Source organism: Adiantum capillus-veneris, chromosome 19 (genome assembly GCF_014529385.1).
Source record: "Adiantum capillus-veneris isolate H3 chromosome 19, ASM1452938v2, whole genome shotgun sequence".
NCBI classification, from domain to species: Eukaryota; Viridiplantae; Streptophyta; class Polypodiopsida; order Polypodiales; family Pteridaceae; genus Adiantum; species Adiantum capillus-veneris.
In genome coordinates, this window is record NC_140949.1 from 5,825,412 (window position 1) to 5,848,220 (window position 22,809).

General features: G+C 42.6%; 1 protein-coding gene across 1 annotated transcript in view; it reads left to right on the forward strand.

Moving 5' to 3' along the window:
• LOC147433494 (pyrophosphate-energized membrane proton pump 3-like) overlaps nucleotides 1-14,874 on the forward strand; it is a 31,620-nt gene extending 16,746 nt beyond the window's left edge. Inside the window, exons 2-14 of the mRNA XM_086490178.1 lie at nucleotides 8,520-8,723; nucleotides 9,828-9,979; nucleotides 10,060-10,207; nucleotides 10,285-10,414; nucleotides 10,516-10,688; nucleotides 10,791-10,911; nucleotides 10,998-11,185; nucleotides 11,273-11,710; nucleotides 11,789-11,953; nucleotides 12,676-12,831; nucleotides 12,913-13,024; nucleotides 14,344-14,563; nucleotides 14,635-14,874. Coding sequence (XP_086346304.1) covers nucleotides 8,520-8,723; nucleotides 9,828-9,979; nucleotides 10,060-10,207; nucleotides 10,285-10,414; nucleotides 10,516-10,688; nucleotides 10,791-10,911; nucleotides 10,998-11,185; nucleotides 11,273-11,710; nucleotides 11,789-11,953; nucleotides 12,676-12,831; nucleotides 12,913-13,024; nucleotides 14,344-14,563; nucleotides 14,635-14,734 — 2,307 coding nt within the window. The 3' untranslated portion in view covers nucleotides 14,735-14,874. The remainder of the gene's footprint in view (nucleotides 1-8,519; nucleotides 8,724-9,827; nucleotides 9,980-10,059; nucleotides 10,208-10,284; nucleotides 10,415-10,515; nucleotides 10,689-10,790; nucleotides 10,912-10,997; nucleotides 11,186-11,272; nucleotides 11,711-11,788; nucleotides 11,954-12,675; nucleotides 12,832-12,912; nucleotides 13,025-14,343; nucleotides 14,564-14,634) is intronic.
• Nucleotides 14,875-22,809: the final 7,935 nt, after the last annotated feature.

Here is a 22,809-nt window from a genome sequence, read left to right on the forward strand (position 1 = left end):
ATCAAGAGTCTTTCTTACTAGCTTCACTTGAAGGATGCGATGTTATCTTGGGAATGCCTTGGCACTACAAGATGCATCCCATTCTGGACTATGTTCGGAAAACCTTATCCTTTGCTCATAAAGGAAAGGAGTATCTTGTACTTGCAGATGTAGGTGATTGGCGTATCCCTATCGCCAATCACATTGCCATCAAGAAAGAAATGAAAAAGTGTGTTTCAGCGTACTTGATTTTTGCAAGAGAGAGAGATGTGTCTGTTTCACAACTTTCTTCCTCTTTAGAGCAAAAAAGACTTAAGTTATTAGAAAGTTATAAAGATTGTTTTGCATATGAACTTCCAAATGAACTCCCACCTTCGCGACCTGAGGATCATACAATTGATTTGATCCCAGGAAGTTTTCCTCCAAATCAGCCCCCTTATCGAGTTAGTCTAATACAGCAAGAGGAAATTCTCAAGCAGGTTAACGAACTTTTGGAGAAGGGCTTGATAAGGCCTAGTACTTCTCCATATTGTTCACCTGTCTTGCTAGTACAAAAAAAGGATGGCACATTCCGCATGTGCATAGACTATAGATCTCTAAACAAGATCACAATCAAGAATCGATTTCCAATCCCTCGGATTGACGACATTCTTGACAAGTTACAAGGAGCAAGTGTTTTTAGTTGTATAGACTTGAAGAGCGGTTATCATCAAATCCGCATAGCTCCTCAGGATGTGCATAAGGCTTCATTTAGAACAACCTTCGGGTTGTATGAATTCTTAGTGATGCCTTTTGGACTCACTAATGCACCAGCCACATTCAACAGAATGATGGATAGAATCTTCCACTCATATAGAAGCTTCACAGGCGTTTTCTTTGATGACGTCTTAATCTTCTCAGAGACGGAAGACGAACACTATAAGCATCTCGCCTTAGTGTTTGAAGAATTACGCAAACACAAATTATTTGTGAATGCTAAGAAGAGTGAGTTCTTTCTAAAAGAAATCCACTATTTGGGCCATATAATATCTCACAATCAGGTGAGAATGGACCCTGATAAGATTCAAGCAGTTGTAGAATGGCCTACGCCAACTACAGTACATGATGTACGAAGTTTCCTTGGCCTCTGTTCTTATTATCGGCGTTTCATTCGAGCTTTTGCCGCGATAGCAGGTCCCCTCCATGACCTGACAAAGAAGCGGATTCCATTCCATTGGGGGTCTGGACAAAAACAAGCTTTCGAAAAGCTTAAGTATCTACTCAGTCACGGACCTGTTCTCACCGTCCTTGATCTTCGCAAACCTTTCGAGGTATACTGCGATGCATCTGGAGATTGTGTAGGAGCAGTTTTGAACCAAGAGGGTCACGCAATAGCATATGAAAGTCGGCGCCTTAAAGATGCAGAGTTGCATGTCTCCATATACGAGAAAGGGCTAATGGCAGTAATTCATGCTCTTTCCATTTGGAAACACCATCTATTAGGAGCTGATTTTATTATCAAGACAGATCATCAAAGTCTTCGCTACTTTCTCACACAGAGAAAGTTATCAGAAAAGCAGATGAGATGGGCCAACTTTCTTTCAATGTTCCATTTTCAGATTTTACATACTTTTGGAACGAAGAATGCAGTTGCAGATGCTCTCTCCAGGCGTCCAAAGATCAATGCACTAACAACAATTTATCATGAGGAACTAGAATCTCTAAGCGATATGTATCCTCAAGATCCAGACTTCGCCACAATTTGGGCAGATCTTCAAGCTGGTCACTCGAGGCCACCTTATTCCATTAGGGATAATACGCTCTATCGTCAACAAGCAATATGCATAGCTCAGCACTTACGATAGAAGGTGATGGATGCAGCCCATAATTCTCCTTATGCCGTGCATCAGGGAATTGCTTCCACCACTAGTGCCCTTGAAAGGTATTTCTTTTGGCCAACACTGCGTGCGGACATTGAAAAACATGTACGTGAGTGTTTAGTCTGCCAAAAAGTAAAATATGACAGACATAAAGTTTATGGCAAGCTTCAGCCGCTCCTTGTGCCTAACACGCCATGGGAAAGTATTGCCATGGATTTTATTATGGATCTTCCTAGATCCAAGAATGGAAATGATGCAATCTGGACTATAGTAGACAGATTCAGTAAGCAAACACATTTTCTTCCAGTAAAGAAGACGATCAAAGCTGATCACATGGCTAGAAACACCATGGATTGCCAAAGACTATTGTCAGTGATAGAGATCCCCGCATGACTAGTCTATTTTGGCAGGCATTGTTCGAAAACTTGGGAACTAAGCTTGATTTTTCATCAGCTTATCATCCTCAAACAGATGGTCAAAGCGAAATCGCTAATGCCACTATTTTAGATCTCCTCAAGTGCTATGTTTCGGAACGACAATCCGAATGGGAACAATACTTACCAATAGTTGAGTTTGCGTATAATAATACCATACATTCCTCAACTGGTAAAGCTCCCTTCGAAATTATTTATGGGAAGCCACTCTTACTTCCTATTATGGTGACCAAAGAAAACATCTTCGCCACAGATGAATTTGTGCGCAATATTGATATTGCCCATCAACAAGTAAAGCAAGCGATTCTTCGTACTCAAGAGCAACAGAAGAGAAGAGCAGACAAGCACAGAAGGAATCTCAATCTAGAAAAAGGACAATATGTCCTGCTTCGGTTTGAGAAAGCTAGATTGAAAAAGCGGGTCGGAAAAGGGAAAGTTGCCCTTTCAAAATTACAGATAAAGTCAATGACGTGACTTTCAGATTGGATTTGCCTTCTAACTGGCGCATCCACAATGCTTTTCATGTCAGTCTCCTCCGACCGTATGTTGGATCTCCTCCAGTGGCGCCAGTAGACGAAGATCCTCCAGAAGTCGAAGAGACTGAGGAACTCCTTCAACCTGAACAGATAATACACCACTCGGAGAGACAACTCAAGTCGGGGAGTCTACATCGAAAGTATTTAGTCTAAGTTCAAAAATTACACTCCTTTAGATGCAAAGTGGATGACTGAGTCCGATCTTAAGAACTACCCAGACATCTTGCACAGTTATGTTGACGCTCTACAGTTGAGGTCAACTGTTTAGAACCAAGAGGGATGTAACTAAGTCAGACTTTGTAAATAATTAATTTATTTACGAGAAAAGAATTATCTAATTAGTTGTGTGCACATCAGAATAGATTTAGCAGTTCTGGGGCCTCAGGTGCGCCCAAGTTTGGGCCAGTGCATCTCAGGGAGACCCTAGCAGAAAATACCCTGAAGCCCTAGCGATTGGGAAATCGGGTCTTCAATGAAGGGGTAGATAGTAGCCTCAGATTTCAGGCTCAGAAAATTACGCGCGCTAGTGCAAGCACAGGAATGAGATGGGGTCCTTAGAATAATAACCCTAAAGCCTAAATCATTTTACGGCCTTAGGATAAGTCAGTTAAGGTATTTTTAAATTGTCTATGCCGGACCAAATGACCGGACAAGTGCGAACAGGTAATGCCAGAGCAGTGTCGGTACGGCATTGCGCTGGGGAGCAGCTAACAATTTCATTAGTAGCATCTGTGTGTGTAGTTGTGAGTTAATTTGCACATTTCATTAATAGCCTAGGGATTTTTAACAGTGAAAGTTGAAGGGTTTTTAAAGTTATTAAGTAAGTGTGCCAAGTGGCACACTTACCAAACTTGGCACACTTACCAATGCAAACTAACTCTCTCTCACTCTCACTCTCACCCTCTCTCTCTTCCTAGCGCCCCCTCTCCCTGATGGCTATTTAGGAGGCCCTACTCCCCCATTTTCAGTGTTTGCAGTGCTCCTATCCCCCCTATTGTGAGTATGCCCTACGCATTGGAGCCCTCCATGGACGCTTGAGAGCAGCCCCTTGTGACATATGTGGTGGCCTCGTGCTCCCATTGTCTAGAACAAGGACTCTCATAGCCATAGCCAGCTTTTGGTGAGGTTTCATCGCGAGAAGTTGCGGTAGGCACTCTCTTCGTAGAGTGTGGTGGCTGTAAATTCTCTGTTTTCAGCCCTTAATCACCTCCTTTAGGTTGAATTTCAGCAAAATACATATAGAATCTAGTTCTTCTCTACATACACTACGCGTACACCAAGTTTCGTGCAATTCCATCGCGGAAAAGGTCTCTTTTTCGGCTCTGAAAGGTGCTCAGGTAACATTTTCAGGTTATGTGCAGAAAATTACAGCAAGCATGTGTGCGTGCATTTTGCGTGTTTCTCCCTTGTTTTTGTTGCAGGAATAATTATGCATAAAGGGACTCAGTTAGCGGAGGGTAGACTCTCATTTTCGAGAGCTTCCGTTGAGTTTTGTGGAAGATAGACTCGTTTTTGAGAGCTTCCCAAAAATCTCATAGCAGAGGGAAGATCCTCTCAGTATTTAGAGAGTAGCGTTCACACTCTCTCAGTCAGAAGCAGAAAGAAAGAATAGAGGACGGGCTATTGCCCCGTTCTTGTGCTTGTAAAGATTCTCCCTTAGTAATAAAGATATTCTCTTTATGGGGAGGGACCAGCCCATCTTCTGGTCCCCAATGAAGTGTCAAGCTTTTCCTCTCTCTCTCTCTCTCTCTCTCTCTCTCTCTCTCCAATTCTCTTGAGTATTTGAAGTACAATTAAAAGTCAGTTTACGCTTCCGTATTTTTTGTGACACTCACGCTCCATGGCTTCCATTCTTGCTTCGTGCCACGTTGTCATCATGTCCATCATCGTCTTACACCAAGCCTCCATAGGATCTGGTGCAATCAAAGGGAGAGGGTCGGAAAAACCTCCTTGGTGGGGAAATTCTTCTTGGCTACTCTCATGCCCATCACTCTCATGCGAAGTATCCATTCCGCTTCTGGTGATGACCATACACTTGAAGTCTTGGGTTCTTAAGTTCACGAGGAACTTGGGTTCTTGTGGGTCTTGGGTTCTTGAGGGTCTTGAGGTTCTTGGGGGTCTTGGGTTCTTGAGGTTCTTGAGTTCTTGAGGTTCTTCTTTCGCTTGCAATCTGTGTTAGAGAAGGATCTTCACTTCACCCGAGATCTGGTCTTTTCTGCGGGCGCCCTTGGCGGCCTTGTGCTCACACCAAGGTTGCTTTTTCCCACCTCACGTTGATTGGCCGGCCGCTAAGTGCACGGTCCGCTCTCAATGAGTGAAAAGAGACACAAGGGGAGGTTGGACAAGCCCTTCTTTCTTGGGTCTCTTGTCACTACACTGCCAAAGCTCTAATATCAATGTAAGGTGCAGCGGAAGTGAATGTTGAACTTTGCTCAATATGAGTGCTCCGAATTGTGCTCAAGGTTCCTTTTACTTACGGAAGGGTTAGCCTTCCGTTCCGTTAGTGAGAGTGCAATGGACACAAACAAAGTGAATGGACACTGTGAATGAAGGTGCTGAGACTGAGAGATAGAGAGAGAAGAGAATACGACACCAGAGATGTTGTCAAACCCTTCTCCAAGGGCCCCACTCTCTATGGTGAGAGCTGTCTACTTATGATTGCACAAATCTCTACAATGCTTGGACTTGCCGACGATGTCGACGACGATGAGGATGACGACGAGACAGGCTGAAATCTGAAAATGCTAATGGCTGAAATCTGCAAATCTTCTATCTGTTGAATTCTGTCTCTAAGACGGTGACGATGTTGATGGCGACGATGCGACGACGACGCGCTGAAAACGTAGCTGCTGAAATCTGTGTTTTCCGGGCTGAATTTGCAAACTTCGCGGGATCTGATTGTGCGGCGAGGATGTGCTGTGGGAAGGTGAGATCTGCGAGGTTCGGGACTTCTACTGCGGGTGCTAACTGCTGTAAACTGAAAATGCTGGTCTTCTTGTTGCCTTGTCGCGTCGGAACTGCAAAAACGTTGAGGTCTAGGCTGATCCAAAAACGCTAGGGCTGGTTTTTGTCTTGTGCTGCTGCCCGTTGTCTTGCAATGCAAATGTCTTGCAATGCAAAACGCTAGGCTGATCTGCTGTGGTTCTGTCGCCAGGCTGATGCAGAAGCAGAAATGCTGGCTGATCTGAGTTCTTGTCCAAAAACGCTAGCCATCTACTGTGGAGCAAAAACGCTAGGTATCTTGGGGTCCTGCTGAGAAGTTGCTTGTGAACACACTGGTTCCTACTGCCTCTTCTGCCTGAAAGTGCTAGCTCTGGTTTGCTTATATATTATCTTAGCAAAATTGCCCTACCTAGTTTCCAACAAAAGTCACTTAATAATGTCAAAAATAGGGAAAATAGGTTTAATGCACTGGAAAATTCCCCTGATGGATTTTGATGGTAATGTTGATGATCATGCTGTGTGCAACTAGAGGATATGCATCTATTCTAAGTGTCTGGACATGCACGGTCTGCGAACAGACTCACAAAAGTGCCAGATCATTTCCTATTCTAGACTGACTTGACTGAACTGAACCCTGGTCATGATGTAGCTTGTCCACGGACACATAGGGTTGGATGTGTCCCGTGACAGTACTAGCACCATGTCAAAGTGGAAAGCATGTAAAACCTCCAGCTGTAGAAAATCTCTGTAGGCCATTCAAAATGGCCAATCCATGTGCAGTTCCCATATCTATCAAGTATCTGCCATACTCAATGTACTCATCTTGTGATAGTTTGGATAGGCCCATCTCTGTAACGTCCAGCTCCCTAAGCATCTCCTCGGAAGTATCATAGAATATTGTTGGGTGATGGGCAATCCTAGCATTGAAGTCCCCTAGTATGATAATGTCACCATCCCTGGAAAACTCCCAAATGTCATTATTCAAAATAGCAAAGGGGGATTGTCCTCTAGGTGATGCATATACTGACGTACTAGGAGGAAAATAACAAATAGCAATGTAGAGGTATTTGTCTGTCGCTGCCCTTAGCCTCACCCACGTGTACCTAGCCTGCTCATCCTTGCGCGCTATATATATCAATGGCTGCAACTCCTCCCTGAATAAAACTGCCACCCCCCTTGAGCATCGTCCTCGATGCTCTGATCTTGTCTCTTGTTTGCAAGCTCTCCCATCTATATCCGCTCACCTGTGGCATGGACTGCCTAGGGGCTTGATGTGTCTTAGAATAGAAAATGATGTCTCTCCCAATGAAACTATCCTCAAAGGCACCTACATCAAGACGGAGTGACCGATTAGAATTCCAGGTTGCCATCTTTAGTGTGGTCCCATAGGTCTCGCACCGTCATGCGGAGCGTCGCTCCAATATCACCACCCTTTATCACGGTAAAAAGCAATCTTCTTTTTTTCCCTTGCCGCTCTAATTTTCGGCATTACCTCTTGCATATGAGCAATCTGCGAAAGGGTGAGGTCATCTCCAAGAAAGATGCCTGTCTTCTTGAGAGTCGGTCTCTTCCTCAAGAAGTCTTTCTTCGCTTCCATGGAGGGGAAACGGAGGATGAGTGCCCTTTCCTTCGAGGTTTCCCCGTTGCTCTCACTTTTCTTATTGCCCACTCTCCAAGCCCTCGTATGTGTCTGCTCATTAACCCCCACCATAGTCATGAGTTCTTTCACCTCTTCATCCATATTATCTTGGTCTCTGAGGCCACATATCCTTACGTGTAAGGCCCGCACAAGTCTCCTTTGCTCCTCTTCTAGTGTCAAGTTAATGATGGTTGGTGTGGGGGTTATTTCCTTGCCCTTTCCTTTCTTGACAATCTCGATCCATTTCTCGGCCTCGTCTGCTTTTTGTTGGGTCTTTGTGATGACATCTACCCACGAGGTCGTCATTTCTTTTTGTTGCTCCTCACCTTCTTTGATGGCCCGCACTTGTTCTTTAATCGTGTTGAGCTCTTCAACTACTGAGGGTTGAAGCTCTCCCTCTTTGAGGACATTTTGTGATTGCACCTCTGCAGGCTCTTTCTTGAGTAGTGCGATCTCCTCATCTTGGGCCTTCACACGATCCTCAAGTATACGTATCGTGCTTTCCTGGGCCGACAGGCGCTCGTCGAGTGCCTTTATAGTGCCTAGAAGGTGGCGATTAATCTTGTTGATGGACTCCCTCATTTCTTCCTTGCATTTTCGAATGGCATCCTCCATGGGATCATCCTTGCCATTTTGTTTCCTCATGTTTGAAGGCCGCAAAAGGAGAGGGAGAGGAAGAAAATTTTGAAAAGAGAAAATCGGCTATCAAGCAATGACAACGAGCAGCGAGGGATCACTGTGCATGCACTTCTTCATTGCCTGCTATGCAGCACTACCCACCAGCTGCATAGCCCACCATAGTCTTAGCTGCAATTTTTTTGATTTTTTTTTTCTACGCGTGCAAGCTTTCTCTCTCTACGCGTGCATGCTTTCTCTCTATAAGTTTTCTCTCTCTACGCGAGAGAGATTCTTATGAGGGGGGTTGGGGCAGCAGGGGCTGCAGGGAGAGCGCGGCGGGGGGGGGGGGGGGGGCTGCAGAAAGAGAGAGAGTGCGAGGGGAGAGAGGAGAGAGAGAGAGAGAGAGAGAGAGAGAGAGAGAGAGAGAGAGAGAGAGAGAGAGAGAGAGAGAGAGAGAGAGGAAGTTGATGTGACTTGAAATTTAACTTCACTCTTTGAAATGGACATGCAGCTTGTTAGAGCTCTTTGTGGCGTAGACAAGCGGATCTATTACGTGCTATCTTTCTTGCTGTTTGGAGCAGTTTTTTATGTTGCCTTATGTACTTCACCAATCATCATCTTTGTGCTGGTTGTGTGCACAATTAGTATGATCTTTACAGCATATCTTACGAGCTGGGTGCTTGCAAAGGATGAGGGTCCTCCAGAAATGAGCCAGGTACTTCGCTTTTTTATTTGACGCTATATTGGTACGAAAGAGTCGAGTTGTTTGTGAATTGAAAGTTTTCTGTCTGAGTTGCGGAATATAAAAAGTTGGTAGTTTGGGAAGGGCTGTGGTCTTACAGTGGAACTGTTGCATGGCTTGCTCTGGGTCCTTAAGAGCTATCTCCACTTTGGATAGGCTGCCCCCTATTTTATCATTTGAATGTGGTACTCTCCTTGTCGCATGTGTATGTAGCTGTCGCTTCAGATAGGCCACTCCCCAAATGCGCCAAAGTTTGTCCCGCCCTTTTCCTGGTTCATTTTGTAACTTGTTTTGTGAACTTAATAAACTATGAGGTTACGGCGTGAGGCACCTGTATTATTGGCAGCATGGCTTTTTCTGCAGCATACAAAACTTCCAGGTAAACCATTGAAGAACACTCTGCAACATTTCACTCCCATATCGGATGGGTGAACAATCCTTACGAATATAGTGTGGTCATTACACCTAGACACCACTTCATTTCTGCAATGAAACCTTTGTATTTCCCAATCTCGTTTACATGAGGAATATTTGTGGAAGAAGTCTGGAAATCTGGCAGTTACTGCAAGACTGCTAATCAAGTTAGTGAATCTGTGTCTGCGGAAAAGAAGCCATTGGCAAAGTGAAGTCCACCTGGCTGTTCTAAAAACTGCCTAGCGTGTAGATGCAGACCGCATATGGAAGTAGCCTTTCCTAAGGAGAATTTTGAATATGCAAGTTACTGTTTGTCATTGCATTGAGACCAAAAGGTTTTGATAATCTACGGAGAGAAGATATCTTGTGCGTGTTGGTGGTTAACAAGTCCACTAGATGATAGGAGGTATCCTAGTTTACTGAAGTGAGAGAGGCCTTCTGGGTTCTGTATCTTTGGATTTATTGTAATGTCACAGATATATTTATTCAAAGTTAGTCCTGTTTTCTTTCTCCTCTTTCATGTACTTGAGGGCCATCTTGCTGATTGTCATTTTCTTCTGGTCATATGAAGGCATTACCTCTGCCGTTTTGCTTTTGAATCTTTGAATTCTGTTTCAGTCAACTCTAAGTTAGTCTCTGTGAATCCCGGTTTCTTTTGTGCAGATCTCAGATGCTATTCGAGATGGTGCAGAGGGGTTTTTCCGTACTCAGTATGGCACTATTTCAAAGATGGCAGTATTCTTAGCCTTTGCAATTCTTGGAATTTATCTGATCCGAAGCTCCAGTCCTCAACAGGAGGCTTCTGGTCTAGAAAGGTACTGTCTGCCACATTAGCTTAGTTAGAAAATCATGGTTCATTTTGTGCTCATTGGCTAAGACTCATTATTATTTTCAGGACAACTTCTGCCTATGTGACTGTACTTTCATTTTTGTTTGGGGCTCTGTGCTCGGGTGTTGCTGGATATATCGGCATGTGGGTTTCTGTCAGAGCAAACGTTAGAGTTACAAGTGCAGCACGACGTTCAGCACGTGAAGCTCTGCAGGCAAGTTTCTTCTCATGACCCTTAAGTACTGGGTTTAGTTTGGGCGTTAATAAGCATTGAGGGTTTGTTTCTTGTAGATCGCACTAAGGGCTGGTGGATTGTCAGCGCTGGTTGTGGTGGGCATGACTGTCCTGGGTGTAGCTGTACTGTATGCTTCACTCTATGTTTATCTTAGGGTGGATGACAATACAATGCACATGACTGAAAGTGAGTGCTTTTGTCAATGTTTCCATCATTTATCCTTTGATGTTTGCACATAAAAAAAGTTGTCATTAAAGACCATGAAATCTGTTTTAATTGTCATGTAGTTCCCCTTTTGCTGGTTGGCTATGGATTTGGAGCGTCATTTGTGGCCCTCTTCGCACAGCTTGGTGGAGGAATTTATACGAAAGCAGCAGATGTTGGTGCAGATTTAGTAGGAAAGATTGAGCAGGGAATTCCAGAAGATGACCCAAGAAATCCTGCAGTAATTGCTGACCTGGTCTGTTTAAGACGCTGCGAGTAAAATCAAACTGCCTGATTTGAAGTGGGAAAGGCCTTTCAACCTCACACAGTTTTGCTTTTCTGTTGGTGCCCTTTGTAGGTTGGGGACAATGTTGGCGATTGTGCGGCTCGTGGAGCTGATCTCTTTGAAAGCATAGCTGCTGAAATTATAAGTGCTATGATACTTGGTGGAACTATGGCAAAACGTTGTGGACTTGAAGGTAAAAGTTCTGAAGTGTCAGAGAAAGAATGTTCTAAGAGCTTTTCTAAAGGATTTTATGCTGATTTTATAGATGTGTGTTTGTAGATGCTTCTGGATTCATCCTCTTTCCCTTGGTCATACACTCGTTTGACTTGGTGGTATCTGCAATTGGAATTCTATCAATAAGGGGTACTCGTGATCCAGGATCTAAAGCCTTGATTGAAGATCCAATGGCCATCTTGCAGAAGGGATATTCCGTCTCTCTTGTTTTGGCAGTCCTGGCCTTTGTTGGTGTAAGATGTTTTGTCTTTTTGCATTTTTGTTCTTGAAAGCAGTTATTTTGTGATAGTTGAGTTGAAGCTATTCTGTTGTTGGAGCAGTCAACCAGGTGGTTGCTCTACACGGAACAAGCTCCAGCAGCTTGGTTGCACTTCGCATTATGTGGGCTTGTCGGGATCATAACAGCTTTCATTTTTGTTCGGATCTCTCAATACTATACTGACTACAAGTATGAACCTGTGCGTGCTGTGGCCTTGGCAAGCTCTACGGGTCATGGAACCAATGTAATAGCTGGGGTTGGCCTTGGACTTGAATCGACAGCCATGCCCACCTTGGTGATTAGCGTTGCTATACTTTGTACATACTGGCTAGGGAAGACGTCTGGTCTTGTGGACTCAGATGGACTCCCAATTGGTGGTCTTTTTGGTACTGCGGTGGCTACTATGGGTATGCTAAGTACTGCCGGGTATGTTCTAACTATGGACATGTTTGGTCCCATAGCAGACAATGCAGGTGGCATTGCCGAAATGAGTCAGCAAGTGAGTTTTTTGTATTATTTGCATAATGTAACCCTGACTTGGACTGTCTATATGATCCCATTTGACGTGGCATTGCAGCCAGACAATGTTAGAGAGATTACGGATCTCCTTGATGCTGTGGGAAATACAACAAAGGCCACTACTAAGGGTTTTGCTATTGGCTCTGCTGCTTTGGCTTCCTTTTTACTCTTCAGTGCTTACATGGATGAAGTCGCCCATTTTTCACGAGTAAAATTCACAGAGGTGAATTCTCCTGAAATTTTATGCTTGTGAATGCTGAAAATCGAATGCCATGTTTGTTCCCCTTGTATGTTTTCCGGATGCTTTTAGAATAGGTGTGGCCTGCGATTGAGTTTTTGGTAACAGTTGGGCATGTATAGCAACACTTCACATCAGTTGAGCACTTTTTAATGATCATTCAGTTCTTACTCGTACGTTTGATGCATAAACATGCTCGCACGTTTATTGATCATTTAGTTCTTAATCATATGTTTGATGAATAAATAAAATCATTTATGGATTTAGTGTTTGCGAGGATTTACCCTGGTGTCTAGTAAATCGATCTCTGGAGTAAGCCAGTCTAGATCCATCTGAGCAGCTTCTGTTTCTTGTTGTTGGGAGACCTATCAGTATAACAGACTTTAATCTGTGGAGAGTGACAGGAACTTATATTGTCGACGTGCTCGTTTTTCAAATGGTTTGTATGGGTTGAAGTTTAAGTATCGGCATTTTTTGTGTGGGGGCGTCTGTATGCGTGCATGCGCAAACTTGGACTGAGATAGGACTTAGCATGGCCTTGCCTCCTCTTCCCCTATCATTACCCTCCTGTTTTTGTTTCACAAATCTCTTTCTTATTGTTTTCATGACACTTGACTCAAGGATGTCAATGCCGATCTTAAGGCCTCTTGAGACATTTTTCCTGCTGCAAATTGCAATAATGGTGAGTTTTCAATGCTCTTGTCCAGGTTGATATTGCCATTCCAGAGGTTTTCATTGGAGGTCTACTGGGATCCATGTTGATCTTTCTGTTTAGTGCATGGGCCTGTGTTGCTGTTGGACGTACAGCACAGGAAGTTGTTAATGAAGTTCGAAGACAGTTTATAGAGCGCCCTGGTATCATGGTAAACTTTTTAAAGCTGCTAAAGAGTTATTTCTTTGCCTTCTGGTTGAGCTGCCCTTAATGAAATACCTGCCTTTTACAGACATACCAGGAGAAACCTGATTATGGTAGATGTGTATCGATTGTGGCATCTGCAGCCTTGCGGGAAATGATAAAACCTGGAGCTTTGGCTGTAATATCTCCGATTGTCATTGGTAATACACACCCTCCCTCCCTTCCTCCTGCACAGTGCATACACCACATGTATGGATGTATGTGAGTTTTTTTTTCCTATTACATGGATTACTGGTGGGAAAACTTAATGCAAGGGAATTTGACGATGGAATGGGTCATAACTCAACACCTTAAGGGGCACAGATGACATGCAAGTAGAAACAATAAAAACAATAGCTTTAGGTCTGCTGCGATATCTCACAAATGTAGAAGCAGAAATGCAGTGTAGAGATGCTACAAAATAGCAAAAAAGGGTTCCTTTAGAGGTAGAAAAAACGTATGATTTTTCTACAACTCCGAATGGACTTCAAGGACCAATACTATGTGTTTGTGCACACGCACATGCGCATGTATGCACAATTGCACATGCACGTGCTTACATACACACACATGTAACACGACATTGATGCATGCCTGCACATGTATCCGTTCAAGCACACACTCGACATTATGGGTAGGTGTGCGCACCATTGACCACTCGCCTGTGTGACGCAATTATCATGCCAATTTTAGGAAATCGCTGCACATTCTCTCATTGAAAACATTGACCACTGTGTTGATAAACCCTATCTATTAAGGTGTCCGAAAAAGAATTTAGAAGCCCAGCCCTTTGTTGAAAGTTTTGTTTACTCACCCTATTTACAAGGTGTCTTAAGGAAAGCAGAGCTCATATCTGGAGTTTAGACTTGATGGAGGCTTTACCCTGATATTGAGATGGTGCTGGTTGATTGGTGATGGTAAGGGATGCCAATCCCTGAGTGAGGAGATGGGAATCTGATGCTACTAGTCCAAGTCTAAGGGTTGGCTGGCCCATTTAGGCTCTACTATTAAGTGAACTCACCAACTGCTTTCTAATGCCCCTGCAACCTGGTGTGTCTAGCCAATTGTGGAGGTTCGAATTTGGGCGCAAGGGCTAACCTCTTTATGCATCATCGATACACACATTCATCTGTGCACCATGTGCATTTGTGCTAAGTTTCTAGTCCTTGCCAGAGTAGAGTGTGAATGATGGTTTGTTCCTTTCTTTCTGGTGAAAATGTGGAATGACAGAGCTACTATGGACACATGTTAAGTTCCTCACGAAGTTTACATAGCTGGTTTTTGCCAGAGTGAAGTGCGTGTTGTTAAACTGCTTTGATTTTTTCCCTTCTTTTTGGCAAAAAGTGTAAATTCTTCTGTTTTAGCTACCATGCATTCGCCCTGCAAATGTTGAAGAGATGATCACCCCTCTTTTCTTTCGTCTCTGTTAATTCTGCATCTTATGAATCGTGCAAGAAATTAAAAACTGGTCTGTATGCAGGTGTTACATTCAAAGTGGTTGGGCAATATACTGAGCAACCTCTTCTGGGAGCAAAGGTGGTAGCTGCAATGCTCATGTTTGCCACAGTTTCTGGCATTCTAATGGCACTCTTTCTAAACACATCGGGTGGAGCCTGGGATAATGCAAAGAAGTTCATTGAGAGTGGTGCTCTTGGAGGGAAGGGCAGTGAAGCTCACAAAGCTGCTATCACTGGAGATACGTAAGTATTCAAATCACGTTTGTCTTATTTATATGATGTCTCCCTCACATATTTGTTTGCTATTTTGGCAGAGTTGGAGATCCATTCAAGGATACTGCGGGACCATCAATTCACGTGCTTATCAAAATGTTGGCGACTATAACCCTAGTTATGGCACCGCTGTTCTTGTGAAGTGTTGGAGCTAATCTCCGCTGGGCCAGCGTCTCTAGTTCCCTACAGATTTTTTCAGTATACAGCTTGTCATTTAGTGCAACGAGGGAGGCAAATTAGGTAGCCGAGCTTGCAAGCTAGCTCTTCCTGGAATTTTCTCGTCTCCGTAAGGCAGTTTGGAAGCTGTAACAGCAGGAGTATCTATATTTTGAGGTTATGATATTGATCAGGAAGCAGGGTATCAGCTATTGTGATCTTCTTACAAGGATTATTCGAGTGTTCGAGGCGGCTTAGTTTGTTTTCCTCTACAATGCAACATCATGAGATCAACCTGACTAGTGCTTCTGTGCATGTCTGTGTTGTATTATGCAGCTCCTAACCATTTGCAAATTGCAAATATTTTTCTTTAGATTACATGATGACCAATTAGCGTTATTCATGCGTCATAATCATAACATTATTATGCACATTGAGGCAGAAAAATATGAGTCTTCATATGAGCTATGCATGGTTAACTGCCGGCTCATAGATTTCAGTGCCTTTTGTTTGTGCCACCATTTACTGATGTCTGTTAAAGTTGTATTGGAACAGGCATAGGAGCTTTTCGGAAAAACAAGTAGACAATTTGGATTTGAATTTAAGAATCTGAAGAAAACGGTCAAGCTTGCTGAAACTGAAGTCACAATTTTCATGGAGTGTGAATCAATTAGTCAGAATTGGGCGAAGTGCCTGCTTTTTCTACATCTCGTTGCTCTATTATCTAATTGAAACTTCACACACACACACACACACACACACACACACACACACACACACACACACACACTAAGGTACTAGAGAATGCTTATTACAAGTCAATTTTTTCACCCCCCCTACAGTTTTCCCCCCCCTATTGGCATGATAGGGCTTCTTGTTGTGCTGGTATAAAAAACCTGCCTTGTAATGGGACAATGTCCTTGTACAATAAATATAAGTGCCTTGTAAAAGGGCATGGAAATCTTCTACCATCATCATACGGGAAGGTGGCCCCTTCCACCCTCGGACCATGAACCCCCCCCCCTCTCCCCAGGCGATGGTATCTGCTGACGCGAGAGGTGCTCACACAGTAGTGGGCGGCTTGGCCCTTGCATTTCTGCTGCTCTGGATGCGTGCAAACCAACCTATATAAACTAAGGTGAGGGCACACCTTGGCCCTCACTTAGCCTGGGATTAGTTTTTATGTTCTTCTCTGTGTAGTTATTGCTTGAAGTTTCTAAAGCTATGGAGCTTGCCGTTCAAACATCTCAGGTTCTGTGGTGTACCAAGCTCTTGTTTGTTTCTATTGAAAGTCTAAATAGTGTGTAAACAATGTACATAGTAAGATTTGCTAGGCCTGGGCATTATGTTTGGCCTTGGGACGGCTTGTGCATAAAGAGCGATTGGTTGTGGTTTTTCTGTTGACTATATTAGTGAAGGGAATGATTGCATAAATCAGGGGGTTGCTACAGAATGGTATAAGCGGCTCTGTTTTTAGCCATTGCATGACTTCACCCTTTCATAAGTTGTTGTATGTATGTGTGTGAGTATGATGGTTTGGCCTGATAGCATGGCCGTTCTTAACATCTGCTACATCTGGACACATATTGATTGACAGGGAATTGGTTTTTTTTTCGATTGAGTAAAGTGAGGCAACATTTGAGGATTGGTTGGGGTTTTTTAGCTCCGTTCTAGCCACTGCAAGACATTGCGTAAACTGGCATAAAGACTGGTTATGTCACTGTTTTAACTGGTTTTCTCATTAGGAAGTAGAGTCATTCGTTTGGTACCTTTGGTTGCTACACAGTATGGAAAAAAATGAACTGATACCTTGCACAAACTTGGTCGGATATTACCTTTCTTTGTTTGAAGGGATGTTAATAGTTGGTATAATGAAACCATGGGTCTATTACTTCTGAAGGTAAGTATATAAACAGCTACTTCGGGTTCTTGGCATAATAACCGAGCTATGGTTCTTAATCTATTTTCTGATAAACAGCATAACATGAGGCATGATTGTATGATTGGAAACTACTTGTTTAAAACATTCTTTGTTAGAATGTTGCAACACTTGGGCATGCGTACTGTATTGTCCTCGAGAGTTCATATGAGGCAAAAGTTTGGGGTATTATTTATCTCATCTAGTACCTTTTTGTTGTTGAAACAGTAAGGCATCTTACTCAAACAAGGCCGGACACTAACCATTCTTTATGATGCTAATGACTTGTAGAAATCTTGGGATTTTGAAGGTAAGTATATGGATGACACTTTCGGCTTTGGCATAGCCATTGAGCTATGGCTCGTGATATAAGGTCCCTCTTTGTAAAGATGAAGTCTCGCTACTCTGTTGACTGGTTATACTGTCTTTTTAGTGGTTGTAAAAAGGGAGGTATTTACAATCCTCATCTACGTACCATTGGTTAATGAACAATAGGATAATTAGGCATCTTACACTTATAAAGTCGGACATGACCTCTCTTTGTTTAAAGGGGGGCCTATGAAACCTTGGGATTGCTACTTCTGAAGGTAAGTATATGGTTGCTACTATAGGCTTAAGAATAGTTATCGAGCTATGGCTAACAAATAAACTTCACTATTTAAATTTTTCTAAAGAATAAACTCTTAATATTTGGATTCTTGGTGGACTTCACCACTCAGATTAGAAGGTAGATTGAACCACTCATTTTGGAAGTAATGAATAAAGACTGCTAACATATAAGATCTAAATAAATGACCTAGCTTGGCTAAAGTAAATTAAATTCTGTAAGACAGACATGGATAACAACTGATATGGTCCATTGATACCTGTAAAACACATCCAAGGCTAACTAAATTGTTGTTTTGTTTGGATGGATGCAGGTAAGGACTCTATCTTATCTTGGAGGGTTTTCTTTTCTTTGGCAAGCTACCCTACTTTAATGAAGCACTCATTGAGGACCGGGGAAGTTCTTTTACTACTTGCTTACTGAAAGAGGATCTCTTTTCGACAATCATTGTACCTAAATAATTCTAATATTGAGTTATTTTTATACTTATCTGTTCATTGTTCCCTGGCCAATTGTCTTTTGAATGTAAAAATTCAATTATGTCTTATTAGTTAAGATTTAAATAGCTACACACACATCCTATACATAAGGTTTTTTCTTTTTCTGAGGGAAACCGGGATGCTAGCTTGGGAAATTGTGTTCGAAATCGAGCTCTAAATTGGACCCACAGTTTGTAAATCCTTAATTGGTAGACTGGTGTTAGGTGGTCCCTTTTTAAACTCTTTTTCTGGTTCCCTGCTCACGGCTACCATAGTCTTTGACTTTGCTGGTTGAAGGTTTGTAGGCCCAAATAAACATTACAATTTTGACACTTTACTAATTTTTATGTCAACTCTGTTTTAGGACTGCTCACGTTATAGAATGACATCTTGCATGAGCACTAATCACAACCCTGAGAAACATGCAAAGATTCTTGAGCAGATTAAGATTTACCATAAAGACCATAAACCAAAGAATGCCTTGGCAGCCTGAACTAGACCTTTCCTTTCTAGGAAAGCTAAATTATGTATTATATACTATGGCAAGAATATGTAAACGTGACCTCACTGATTTTGCAGACTCTTGCTCTTTCTCAAGGACTGGAACTAACCTCGGATCCCCTCTCCGTGGCCTCTTCTCTTGTCCTCAAATGTATTAGTAGCTTGGATACTTCGCAACTTATTTATGATTCGGCACTTGCTCTTGATAAAAAACTATCTGTCTTGCATATGTTGTCATTTAATGACTGGGTTAAGATTCTAGCTACCTTGGACAAAGACTCCATGGAAGGAGTGGATTTGTTGTCCCAATATATTGCCCAACTCCGTGTCTTATCAGCATAGTATCAGCAAGAGCTTGCCCTGTTCTCCTCATCTGGCGCGGATCTATTTAACTTCCTTAGAAAATTATGTGGGCTTAACCCCTCGTTTGTCTGCACACCAGCTACTCCCTCCATCCCTCAAACCAGTGGCATCTTCTGTCGAGATAGTGCAGCATTGGAAGCAATTAATTTCAGCATAATCTTTGCTCCCGCAATGATTCTAACCTCCTTGAGATGGTACCAAAAATCTCTAAAGTTTTCCCGTCTTACCAATAAGACAAATCGAAATTGAGTCCCTCGGAGTTGACCATCAACTTTGGGTTTTGCCTAACAAAGCTTTCTTGGCTCCAATTCTAAGTGAAACTTGGGTATACCTTGCTAACTTTCCTGCCTCGACTGTGGAAGATTGCAAACTCAAGATCCTTAAAGGTGGACAATTCCTGGACAAAGGGGATCTCATTAAAGCACCCTTCAACATCAATTTCATCGACCACTCCAAATGCCCCTCAAATGCAAGACTGTACATACGTACTAAGGGAAACATGGAATTTGCTAAGAGTAACCGTGATTTCTACACTGAGTCCATCTGGAATGTCTTCCGCCCCTATGTGAAATGTGCGTGCCGATTTCTTGACCCCAAAGCTTCTTGTGAATCTAACATCATGTGGTTTGATCATGTAATATGGTGTATTCTCAACCATCTAGACTTATTATTCCTGGAGAAACCAGTCGGCTTTCATCTGTCCCTCATTTGCTCCTGGTTAGGTGGACAAGCTAAGCAAATTGTGATTGCACAAATTGCCTTCAATATCTTCCGTGGTCTTATGCATGATATTTTGAAAGAACTAAAAGCAGATGAACCCGGCTTATACCTCACCACTTATGCTAACTTTAAAGGGGTCAAGCTCATCACTAGTCTTCTTAAACCTTGTATTGAGGATGATGATTCTCCTGCTCTAAAAAAGAGACAACTCCTTGATTACTCCCAACTCTTTCACTTCTTTCTTAACACCTAGCTCTTCATCTAATCGAGGGAAAACTCGTAGATTTACAAGAGGGAGAGGCAGAGCTCTTGCCATCAGAAAATTCCCAAAATTCTAACCCCTGGATGTACTGCAGGTTAATCCAATTCTACTTACCAATGTTTTGGCAATTTGGTTTCTTGACTGTTATTTACAGGTACATGCTACTCATATGTTGAACAAGATGACTTTTCGGAACAAGATGACTTGTCTTATGTTTTTATTCCAACAACTACTCAATGACAACCATACTTACTTCAAACTGGCTGACAAAGCCTTAAAACTCCTACAGGAGTAATGTCTTCCTTGAGGACTTTATCTATAGACGAATCTTCCCTTTTGAGGGTCACTCCTATTTTTCTATGCTTATAAAATTGAAATTCTCATCTTTCTGGTGAGGCAGTAGGCCCATACACAATGGGCCTACTGCCAAGACCCATTGTGTATGGCGCCTGGGTTACGGTAGGCGCGCGCGTGCACACACACAGGTACTAGAGAATGCTTATTACAAGTCAATTTTTTCACCCCCCCTACAGTTTTCCCCTCCCTATTGGCATGATAGGGCTTCTTCTTGTGCTGGTATAAAAAACCTGCCTCGTAATGGGACAATGTCCTTGTACAATAAATATAAGTGCCTTGTAAAAGGGCATGGAAATCTTCTACCATCATCATACGGGGAAGGTGGCCCCTTCCACCCTTGGACCATGAACCCCCCTTCTCTCCCCAGGCGATGGTATCTGCTGATGCGAGAGGTGCTCACACAGTAGTGGGCAGCTTGGCCCTTGCATTTCTGCTGCTCTGGATGCGTGCAAACCAACCTATATAAACTAAGGTGAGGGCACACCTTGGCCCTCACTTAGCCTGGGATTAGTTTTTCTGTTCTTCTCTGTGTAGTTACTGCTTGAAGTTTCTAAAGCTATGGAGATTGCCGCTCAAACATCTCAGGTACTGTGGTGTACCAAGCTCTCGTTTGTTTCTATTGAAAGTCTAAATAGTGTGTAAACACTGTACATAGTAAGATTTGCTAGGCCTGGGCATTATGTTTGGCCTTGGGACGGCTTGTGCATAAAGAGCGACTAGTTGTGGTTTTTCTATTGACTATATTAGTGAAGGGAATGATTACATAAATCAGGGGGTCGCTACAGAATGGTATAAGCGGCTCTGTTTTTAGCCACTGCAGGACTTCACCCTTGCATAAGTTGTTGTATGTATGTGAGTGTATGTATGTGTGTATGTGTGTATATGTGTGTGTGAGTATGATGGTTTGGCTTGATAGCATGGCCGTTCTTAACATCTGCTACATCTGGACACATATATTGATTGACGGGGAACTGGTTTTTTTCTGACTGAGTAAAGTGAGGCAACATTTGAGGATTGGTTGGGGTTTTTTAGCTCCGTTCTAGCCACTGCAAAACACTGCATAAACCGGCATAAAGACTGGCTATGTCACTGTTTTAACTGGTTTTCTCATTAGGAAGTAGAGTCATTCGTTTGGTACCTTTGGTTGGTACACAGTATGGAAAAAATGAACTGATACCTTGCACAAACTTGGTCGGATATTACCTTTCTTTGTTTGAAGGGATGCTAATAGCTGGTATAACGAAACCATGGGTATATTACTTCTGAAGGTAAGTATATAAACAGCTACTTCGGGTTCTTGGCATAATAACCGAGCTATGGTGCTTAATCCGTTTTCTGATAAATAGCATAACATGAGGCATGACTGGCATGATTGGAAACTACTTGTTTAAAACATTCTTTGCTAGAATGTTGCCACACCTGGGCATGCGTACAGTATTGTCCTCGAGAGTTCATATGAGGCAAAAGTTTGGGGTATTATTTATCTCATCTAGTACCTTTTTGTTGTTGAAACAGTAAGGCATCTTACTCAAACAAGGCCGGACACTAACCGTTCTTTATGATGCTAATGACTTGTAGAAATCTTGGGATTTTGAAGGTAAGTATATGGATGACACTTTCGGCTTTGGCATAGCCACTGAGCTATGGCTCGTGATATAAGGTCCTTTCGCCCCCTAGTTTTTGTGGGCACCTCGAGGTGCTACCCCTCTCTTATCCATTTATAAAAACCCCTCAATGTGATCTTATGACTGTATGCCGTGACGAGGTCTCAACTGAATGCTTTCTTGGAGTTTATACCTTGTATATTCCTCAATTGAGTGCTCTCAAACCTAGGACTATGATGTCACTATGGTTTTGGGATATTCGTATGTTTAGTAGGTCCTCACACTAACCATGGACCTCGGGATGAGAAACTAACTTGGGCTATGGAGACTTTTATCTTGTTACTTGTTCTAATCAAAGCCGTGGGAGCTGACTTTACATTAGCTAGTAATTTGGGGTGGGGCTCTTGGAGTGGGAACATGTAATACCACCAATTGCTTTAAATAGGTTGTATTGAAGGTAATTATGCATTGGGGTCGACCTGTTGTGTTTCTCTATTGCTCTTCCTCTACACATATCGAGTTGGACTGAAATTATTGCCTAAAACTATCATGGCGTGTGTGTTTTCTCACCTATGTTGATGCTAATTCAATACTCACTATGCTTATCACCGCTCTTGCTCCCCTCCCTCTCTTTTTGCTCCCATGTACCAACATTAGGCCGTGCTTGAATGACACATACTATCTCTCTCTCTCTCTCTCTCTCTCTCTCTCTCTCTCTCTCTCTCTCTTTCTCTCTCTAGATTTATCCCAGCATGCAACTTGGCATATACGCTTGGATTCCCTCCTGCTTGCAAGGACTAGTGCCATGTTGGGCTCGATGTTGTTGAGACGCTCCTCAATAGACGAAGGTTTGCCTATTTTAAACAAAGGTGTGGGTTTTCCCCTCACTTAGCCTTGAATCATTCTATTACTTTTTCAATTTATGAGCGAGGGTTGCTCAGTTTGCTTACTGACCTACAATGTAATTTGGTCAAGAAACTGAAGGTTTCACAGGTTGGTGTTACACCTCTTGTAGTGGTTTAATTTAGAACGAATGACTTTGGTTGTATTAGCCAATGCAGGGTTTTGCACGATATTTTTTAACTATTTAAGTTAGAAGTCTTTGGGGGCTCAACCTGTAATTGTTTGAAGATTAGTTGTAACCTCTACCTCTATAAAATCTTGGGGTGGTAAATGATTGTTTATCTCATTTATTTCACTGCAACATTTTTGCATGACTTGCTCTTTATTATAATTTTACATTGTATTG